At 33.4% G+C, this 10,594-nt stretch overlaps 1 protein-coding gene across 1 annotated transcript; it reads right to left on the minus strand.

Moving 5' to 3' along the window:
- Positions 1 to 7,636: 7,636 nt before the first annotated feature.
- LOC131647209 (putative germin-like protein 2-1) lies at positions 7,637 to 8,653 on the minus strand. Its single transcript, XM_058917121.1, has 2 exons — positions 8,512 to 8,653; positions 7,637 to 8,343 (listed from the first exon to the last, which is right to left on the minus strand). The coding sequence occupies exons 1-2, from the start codon at positions 8,618 to 8,620 to the stop codon at positions 7,799 to 7,801; spliced, it is 654 nt and encodes a 217-aa protein (XP_058773104.1). The 5' UTR covers positions 8,621 to 8,653; the 3' UTR covers positions 7,637 to 7,798.
- Positions 8,654 to 10,594: the final 1,941 nt, after the last annotated feature.

The raw sequence follows: 10,594 nt of genomic DNA on the forward strand, positions 1-10,594 counted from the left end.
ATGAGATAGAATTGGTGGTTGAACGGCTAAGGTGATGAAGGTTGATCAAATTCAGGAGGAAGAAGCTTGAAGAGAATCTGAATAAGTTTTGTTACATTCTGTTATTGGTGAATTGAAGTGTGAAGAACTCAGATTGAAGAAGATGAAGAACAGTTCAAAGAAAGAGACTTTCTTGGTTAGAAGTTTGTTACATTTTTTGGTTGTGAGTTTCTGTTAGGATTTTCTTGTGATTCTGGAGAAAAGAGATTAAAGATTGAGAGCAAGGTTTGAGAATGAAAATTCAAGATGGTGTTAAGGATAAGGTTGAATTCTGATTGAATTGAAGAGGCCAGAAAGTTTGTTATGATTCCCCGTTTTCCATCTTTTGCAGGTTTTGTGACATTTTGTTCTTTGTAGATTTTAGAGAGTGGAGAAGATTGAAGATTGTTGTTTTTGTGTTGAAGTGTGAATTCCTGGTTGTGATTGAGATTGAAGAGGAGGCCTGAATGAATGGAGAGTGAATGATGGAGCTCCGGTTCAGAGAGAGCCAAGAGAGTTTGTTAGGATTCGGTTACCGGTTTGTTACTTTTTTTCTCCCCGATTTTCTGTTACGTATTCTTCTCCCATTTCAGTTCCGTCTTTTCTCTTTTGTTTTGCTGTTGATTAATTTGTCTGAACCGGTTCGGTTTATCTGCAGGCTGGTTTATTTTGTAGGTGGGGGGACCTTGGTGCAGGGTCGGTTTAAGTGTGCAGGCTTTGCGGTTTTGGATGTTCATCACTCAGTTGGATAATCAATGGCGGAAGCTTTTCGTTGAATGCCCGTAAAGCGTTTTTGTTTTGTTTTTGCTGAAATTCTGTATTGAATACTCTTATTTGGACTTTTTTGAAATGTATGAACTTTTGTAATGATTTTGATGTAATAGTCTTGAACTTGTAATGAATGGACCGTTGACTTTTTTGTGATAACCATTTTTGCACTTCATGGAAATTCCTTCCATTTGCACTTCAATTTTTGAAAGTAAACAAGTCATGAAACATAGGGATGCATACCAATCGAAATGACTTTTGGTTCATAGTTGAATGAATGAAACTATGAGTGACATGATCTCGAACGAACTTTCAATTTAAATCCAAATCTTTTTGTAAACCAATGACGCAAGGAATGAATGAAACTTGAATCAATGAATGTTATGATGAATTTAGTGATCTTGTAGATTGCATTTCAAGCAAACCAAAATGAATGAATCTTCCATCTTAGCATGCATTAAAGAACCTCGATCCAATCTTTCAATTATAAGGAACCCAAAATATCACTTGAATGAACTTCACTTCAACGAAATCCTAACTCAATCAATGAACCAAATTATTCGCATTAGAAACGACAAACAACAACCTTGATCGCTATTTCACTTCTTTATGCCATGATTTGATTAATTTGTCCGAACCGGTTTGGTTTATCTGCAGGCTGGTTTATTTTGTAGGTGGGGACCTTGGTGCAGGGTCGGTTTAAGTGTGCAGGCTTTGCGGTTTTGGATGTTCATCACTCAGTTGGATAATCAATGGCGGAAGCTTTTCGTTGAATGCCCGTAAAGCGTTTTTGTTTTGTTTTTGCTGAAATTCTATATTGAATACTTGTATTTGGACTTTTTTGAAATGTATGAACTTTTGTAATGATTTTGATGTAATAGTCTTGAACTTGTAATGAATGGACCATTGACTTTTTTGTGATAACCATTTTTGCACTTCATGGAAATTCCTTCCATTTGCACTTCAATTTTTGAAAGTAAACAAGTCATGAAACATAGGGATGCATACCAATCGAAATGACTTTTGGTTCATAGTTGAATGAATGAAACTATGAGTGACATGATCTCGAACGAACTTTCAATTTAAATCCAAATCTTTTTGTAAACCAATGACGCAAGGAATGAATGAAACTTGAATCAATGAATGTTATGATGAATTTAGTGATCTTGTAGATTGCATTTCAAGCAAACCAAAATGAATGAATCTTCCATCTTAGCATGCATTAAAGAACCTCGATCCAATCTTTCAATTATAAGGAACCCAAAATATCACTTGAATGAACTTCACTTCAACGAAATCCTAACTCAATCAATGAACCAAATTATTCGCATTAGAAACGACAAACAACAACCTTGATCGCTATTTCACTTCTTTATGCCATGATTTGATTAATTTGTCCGAACCGGTTTGGTTTATCTGCAGGCTGGTTTATTTTGTAGGTGGGGACCTTGGTGCAGGGTCGGTTTAAGTGTGCAGGCTTTGCGGTTTTGGATGTTCATCACTCAGTTGGATAATCAATGGCGGAAGCTTTTCGTTGAATGCCCGTAAAGCGTTTTTGTTTTGTTTTTGCTGAAATTCTATATTGAATACTTGTATTTGGACTTTTTTGAAATGTATGAACTTTTGTAATGATTTTGATGTAATAGTCTTGAACTTGTAATGAATGGACCATTGACTTTTTTGTGATAACCATTTTTGCACTTCATGGAAATTCCTTCCATTTGCACTTCAATTTTTGAAAGTAAACAAGTCATGAAACATAGGGATGCATACCAATCGAAATGACTTTTGGTTCATAGTTGAATGAATGAAACGATGAGTGACATGATCTCGAACGAACTTTCAATTTAAATCCAAATCTTTTTGTAAACCAATGACGCAAGGAATGAATGAAACTTGAATCAATGAATGTTATGATGAATTTAGTGATCTTGTAGATTGCATTTCAACTAAACCAAAATGAATGAATCTTCCATCTTAGCATGCATTAAAGAACCTCGATCCAATCTTTGAATTATAAGGAACCCAAAATATCACTTGAATGAACTTCACTTCAACGAAATCCTAACTCAATCAATGAACCAAATTATTCGCATTAGAAACGACAAACAACAACCTTGATCGCCATTTCACTTCTTAATGCCATGATTCGTATTCGAACTCCAAATCAACATAACAATATCGCCCTAAGGAATCCTTGGAGAAGATAATGATCGAAGCACATAAGAACATCTCGACATGAAGTCCAATGAATCTCAGTTGAATTAACGATCGCGGCCACCATGTACAAGAAGCTCTTTATTATTTTCCTTTTAATTTCGAATGACTAAATAAACGTCCTTGATAACTTATAGCACATATGAGAGGGCAAATTTTGGGGTGCAACAGATAGACACTCATCTCTTTGTGGACACGAGCTCGTCGTACACAAATGTCATTTACCTGAGGTACTTATCACATACCGCATGTATCCATGAGTACAACTAGGGAGCAGCTACATTGGCATACACTACCATAGACTCGGAGATGGATGCTTGTGGAAGACATGGATTGTGGCTGACAGCTGTACCCTCTTAGTGGTAACAATCTTATATCCTTCTATAATTTCTCAAAGTTTATTATATATTTGTGATAATATGTTTAATCACCGTGTTTTTTTTCAGGGTTGGATATTACAACACTTCCCATACATCATTGGCTTGGGAGAGGTGCCTAGATACACTGAGGTCATGCCGCGTGCCAGAGCCTTCGTCCTCCTCAGAGGGAATCAGGTGTCGGATCCTTACATACGCTATCTTGATCACATGGATGTCGAGGACGTCCGATATGAATGATATGCTGATCATTGTGAGACGGTTTCGTGGGATGACATCACCTTATATCTGAATAGTTGACTGCCAGTTCGACCATTATTGTCCGTTATCTTCTGGAGCGCGTCATCCGTCAGTTTGGCTACCAATAGACGATACCTCGCGACCTACTCTCTCCGCTCCTATCGCCATGACTCATCGGCAGCTAGATGATGTCTTTGCAGACTAGGACTATCACATGGTTCCTGACGAGGCTCAGGCGACCATATCATAAGTAGACTGGAGCTGCATCGACGTGTACATCACCTCGTACTACATAGTGTCACACCCATACATGATTCCCACTGAATTGGAATCACCGTCCAGACCAGCCCACAAGGAGATTTTGTGGACTCCTTAGACTCAGTTGGACCATACTTAGGATGTTCTTCCTTGGTGTCATCAGATAGCTGACATGAGACAGACAGACATTGTAGATGGTTTCTTTCCTAAGGGGTCTAATGCCAGGCGTGTAATGGATTGTATGATTAGGCTGGCAGAGGAGACATTTTTGTACCATCGACATCGTGTCGGGACATGTGGGACACTTGACGGTAGATGCAGAGTAGCCAGCAGACGGTGTGGTGGACGCAAAGGCGAAGACGGGGCCAGAGGCTAAGGAGAGGCGCAAGATGGTGTCTGACACATACAGTAGTGATGCCTATGATTTTTTTTAGGGTTAAATAAGTTTTTGGTCCCTATAAATATTGTAGTTTTCATTTTTAGTCCCTCCCTGCCTTTAGGCAACGATTTTTTCAAAAAAACCGTTGCTAGAACCAGCTAAAACCGTTGCCAAAATCCAGGAGGGACTAAAAATGAAACTGCAATATTTATAGGGACCAAAAACTTATTTAACCCTTTTTTTATATCTGTATTTTAATTTCATTTATGTACGTTACTTTGATTATGTATTCGACATGTTGGTCGACGATTTATACGCTGTATTTTCGTGTGTACTATTTACTATTGCCTTTAAATTGTATTAGTTTAATTTACTATGATTTGATTTTTCCTTTTTGTTATAAAAATTGAGTTTTTGAGTGAAATGTATGTGATTTAAAAGGATTGCAGAATGTTCCATATGTACATCTACGGAAAACTATGTTTTTAACACGTTTCATAGATCTACCTACGGAAAGAATCAAATTTTTTGAAAAAAAGTGTTTCTGAATGTGCATCTACGAAAGCACGAGACATAATTGAAATTTTGTCAGATGACTAAGAGATTCAAATCATAGACTGAAATTTTTTCTAAATAATATAATAATTCAAGTTGTACTTCATTCAAATATAGGGTTAAATAAATGTTTGGTCCCTATAAATATTGCAGTTTTCATTTTTAGTCACTCATTGCCTTTAGGCAACGGTTTTTACAAAAAGCCCGTTGCCAAAACCAACTAAAACCGTTGCCTAAAAGTATGGAGGGACTAAAAATGAAACTGCAATATTTATAGGAGGGACCAAAAATTTATTTAACCCTTAAATATATATTACTATTTTTTATAAGTAATATTTTATTGTCTTAATTGCAATTTTGGTCCCCCTATTATTTTTTTTTGTGAGTTTTGGTCCCCCTATTTTAAAATTCTGATTTTTAGTCCCTTTCTTTTAGTTTTTTTGAGGATTTTAGCTCCCTTTCAAATCCGAAGACAATTTTTAATGAAATGAAACTCATATTGATGACATGTTCAACTTAAATCTTAAATAAAATTAGTTTTTTTGAACATTTCACTGCTGAATTGACACTGACACATCATCAATATGAGCGTCATTTCATTTAAAATCGTCTTCGAATTTGTAGGGGACCAAAATCCTCAAAAAATTAAAATATAGGAAGTAAAATTCTAAATTTTAATATAAGGGGACAAAAACTAAAAAATAATGAAAACAAGGAGACCAAAATTGTAATTAAACCTATTTTATTAAATTATATTAGTAAAGGGGTGCTCCAAAATATAATATATACCTATACTAGTATTATGAGAAGCATTGCATTAGTTTTAGTATGATTTTAGGGTTTAGGATTTCTTTTGCTGTGGGCTTAGTTTTGAAGAAACATGGATGTACTGGTGTGAGGCATCTCTTATGCCTATATATATTATATCTATTTTTTGCCTTTCAAAAAAAAAGTTTTAGTATGATGAATTGATGATGATGACGAGCGTTCCGCAGAAAGCAGAAGAAGCAAAGCCAAGAGCAATCATAGTATCTTAGTATGTACTAGTACTGTATAGCCCTATCTGTAACAGGTCATTCAATTCTACACTACACATCATCGTTATCATGACGTCCATTGTCCCTCACTTCAATGCAAATATTTAAACTTCAAAATCCACATATTGCTTAGGTTAGGGTGCACAAATTTTATTCGCCCGATTTAAATCGACTAATTTATAGTTATTTTGTGCAATCAGATCAGATGTCAGGTTGATTTAGTTGTTTAATTAAAATATTATAGGGTTATTTTTTCAGTTGAACTCGAATGATTATTTTAATTTTTTTAAAAACTGAATCCGAGAGAACTTAATTAATATTTATTTTATTTATTTTTATTACTATAAGGCTAGTATATTATAAAAGTAAAAGTCACAATACTATCAGGTTATTATCATTTTTATAGTTTAACAATAATACAAAAATATTCGCTACAAAGTTTTTAATATTATTTAGTTTGTAGTTTAAAGTGTGATAATGACAAAATAATGTCAATAATATTAGAAATGTTATCACATAATAATAATAATTAATAATAAAAATAATTATTTTTTAATTATTCTAATTTTTTTTTTACAATTAAAAAATGGATGTGTTAAATTTTATAAAAGAATAGTAATTTTAATAAATTTATTCCAATAAATATTAAACCGATAAAATCCATCTGACTTATCCGCCTAACCGAATCCGATGAAAACCCGATGTTAGTCGAAATTGAATTATTAAAATAAAATCACAATTTACGCCGGATTTAATTTTTAGGCTCGATATCGACCTAAACCGACCGATTATCCACCCCTAGATTATGCCTTATGGATGCTTCATGTTCATGTTGATTAAGTTTAGAACATCTTGAGTCATATTAAATTTTGCAAACCATAAATCTAATTTAATTTAAATTTTTAAAGTCTAAATTTCACTACTTTATAATCTATTATAAATTATTTTTAAATTTGATTTAACTTTTTTATATAAAGTTTTAGATCAACGGTTAATCTATTAACATATTTAAAACAAATAATTTGATTTATGCTTAAATATATTAACAATATAATGTACAATTAAAATGAATTTTTTCTTATTTAATATACAATTTTAAAAAGTTTAACTATATAGTGCCTTCATTTAATTATAATTACAATAATAAATTTAAATATGTAAAAGATTAATACAGTATAAAATAATAAACATAAATCGCTGAAAAGGTCAACAAAACTATGAATTAATTTAATATATATTTTTAGATAAAGTAATAGTACGTAATAGATAAAATTATTTATTTAAGTGGTGTGATAGCCATAGGTTCAAACGTTTGTATAGAACATGTAATTGAAAAACGGTTGTCATCCCACAACAAATAAAGCCCATGGGCCTGAACAACGTAATCATATTGGGTTTTATATCACACATACTAATATTTTCTATATCTCCAAATTGATTAGCACACCCTTATACGTATGTATAAAATGGGCAGAAATATTAATGAGTTCTTTAAAAGTAAAGATTTTGAAATTCTTTTATTTTTATTCTTTAAAAGTAATGGCTAGGGATGACAGGCTTCCAACGCCTGACTAGAAATATCTAATTGAGTAAAGATAAATGTTGTGATTTGGTACTTCAAATTATCAATAATGATAATAAAGTAAGGAAAAGAGGAAGAGGTTAGGGTTTCAACAATATGAATATTAGCTCTAAATATGATATCTTTCAGAGTTAGGAGTTAGTTTTAGGCGTTAATTTTCCTTATTAAAAAAATAAATAAAAAAATAAATTATATAAGACTTCACATTAAAATTTTATTCAAATAATACAAACATGCTTATAAGAGCAAGGTTCATATCAAACCTTGCATTTTATTCAATGGTATAATTTTATTTAATTATAACTATTCCAATAATCAATATAATTGATTGGATAAAATCTTAAACACACAACTTCAGTATCATGTTTTAATTGTTGTCCGTCCAAAACTGTTTTTGAAGATTGTCCACTATCTTATTGTCTACTTGAAAAGCTTTGGTGAGAACATCCGAAGAGATTTTTGGATTAGATCCAAATACAGCATTTGCAATAGTGATAACACCTGGATTTTGGCTGCTAAGTCCAGCGATAGCAAGCGCATTTCCGTAACCCACGTTCAATTGGAAGTGAATGAGACCAATTGGAAACACAAATACATCTCCTTTGTTGAGTACTTTTGTAATGAGACGGTTTTGTGGATTGGAAGTAACAAAACCAACATAGAGAGTACCTTCCAACACTATAAGAATCTCAGTACCTCTAGGGTGAATATGTGGCGGATTTAGACGTTTAGGTGCAAAGTCAACACGCGCAAGAGAGATACCAAGAGTGTTTAATCCTAGTATCTCATTCACCGTCACTTGTGTTACTTTTGAACCGAGTGAATTTGATGTGTTTCCTTCTTTGACGGAGAAAAAGAAATCTTCTGGTGTAGCAAGTTTTGGATCCTCGCAGACTTTTCCATTCACAAATACTGCAAAACAAATTAATTCAAGATCAATTACATAGTACTCTTAATGTTGTTAGATCGATGATAAAATCGGTGATAAAATTGGTGAAACTCTAGGTACATGATTCATTAGTAAAAACAAATAAATAAGTATTAAGAGAGTATTTTTGTTATTTAAAAAAGTATACATACCATTGGTGTTATTGATAGCTACACAAAAGTCTTGTAGAGGGCTGGGATCAAAGGCAAATGCACAAGATGCTAAGGCCAAGGCTGTCACAAACAAGAAAGTAGTCTTCATTACTTTTGAAGCAATTCTTTTTGTATATATGATTGTGCAAGTTTGAGTTATATTTTACAATGCAAACATAACGTCTATTTATAAGGAGGGGAAACTGAACAACTCTATAATATTACTTGCACAAGTGTACAAAGACCTAGTAAATCTTAATTAAACCAAGGTGTGTGTAATTTTTTTTTAGTATTAGGTGAACATTAGATGAATCATTCTTCAACAAATACGTATACTACTTCTTCTTTCCAAGATCAAAATGACCCACACACATATTTAATTTGTTAATATTTATGTTCCCACATTCTGACATGGTCTTATATATTTGTTAGTAAATTGCAAAAACTTCTACTAATTAATAATTACTTAACGTAGTCTTGATAATTTAATATTATTTTATTCTAGTGGGCAAAATATACTTACCAACTACGTGGACTTTCTTTATGATTCCAATGAGTGTGAAACTTCATAAAATTTAAAACATAGTGGGCAAATTATTATTATTATTATTATTATTATTATTATTATTATTATTATTATTATTATTATTATTATTATTATTATTATTATTATTATTATTATTATTAAGGTAGCTCTGTATTTGAAGGGTTACATGATGTTTATGGTTATTATTGATGGTGTTTAGAGCTTACTTACGAAATGTAGTGAGAATATCTATAGTTTTTGGTGAATAATTGTTCTTGGAAATTTCTTCACCCACCTCCTATCCTTCTTGGTCACCTCTGGTGAATTTACTAAAATGCCCCCTGTTTCAGAAGTTCATTTCCGAAAACGTATTTTTATTAGAAAAAAAGGTGTTTTCGGAAATGTATCTCCGAAAAGGTGAATATTTTAATGAAAAATATTGATTTCGGAGATGCATCTCCGAAATAAAGTTGTTTTCAGAAAATTGGTGTATTCGGAAGTGCATCTCCGAATTCACCCCCCTTGGAGGAATTCGGAAATGTACTTCCGAAATAAGGTCTGGACAGAAGAAAAATAACAAACAAGAACGATTCGCTTTATTTAATCAGATGAAGATTACATCGATCACATTACATAAGGTTAAAGTTACATATTGTTAAACACGGTAATTACACTTTCTTTACTTTTACTGTTTTTACATCGATTCACTTTCTTCACATCACTGAACCAAACCCAACCCTTGTTCACCTACCTCCTCCTTTTCATATTCTCGGTAATTACACTTTCTTTACTTTTACTGTTTTTACCAAGAGGTGTAGAAATTGTTGTCCTTTTGTTAACATAGCTGTTATCATTTTAACAGTTAATGAGTACTAGTACATTCACATATATGAAGCGTGCTTTAGTCAAGTTTAACCCGATTGATTCTCATATATATGACGGAGGAGGTGGATGTCCGGAGGAAGAAGAACCGGCGGTACGTCCACCGCGAGAGCCATGGCCACCACCACCACGGCCTGATCCTGCAGCATTGACGGATGATTGTTAAGCATGTGCAGAAGATGGTTGACTCCGGCGATATTCGGGATGGTTTCCTCCACTGCGGCTAGACATTGTGATGAAAGCGGTTACAAGCTAGACATTGTGATTGGAAGAAAAATGGGTGAGAGAGTAGGCTTTTAAGTAGGAAGACGATGGAGGAGACGCTGCAACAGGTTAGAAAGTCCTGATCCTCTAGAAATCCATACCACATTGTAACTTACCAACATAATAAACAACAACACAAACTATACACTTAAAGTTCAAAAAACTTATGAGCAAACTATACTTACATCATAGTGGTGTAGATCCTTATCAGCCACTCGCAACTGAAAATGATTAGCACGAACTTGAATTTACCTTCCCAATTGACCGTAACCAGGTCGGTTAGGGAACCTAACCGCCTTCTGAGACGACCAACCGGAGCTGCAACATATGGAGGAAAAATGGGTGAGAGAGCAGGCTTTTAAGTAGGAAAGTGTTACCACATTTCTTAAAAGGTAACCGTCTGAGAGTGGC

The sequence above is a fragment of the Vicia villosa genome, linkage group LG2, assembly GCF_029867415.1.
Source record: "Vicia villosa cultivar HV-30 ecotype Madison, WI linkage group LG2, Vvil1.0, whole genome shotgun sequence".
Classification (NCBI taxonomy): domain Eukaryota; kingdom Viridiplantae; phylum Streptophyta; class Magnoliopsida; order Fabales; family Fabaceae; genus Vicia; species Vicia villosa.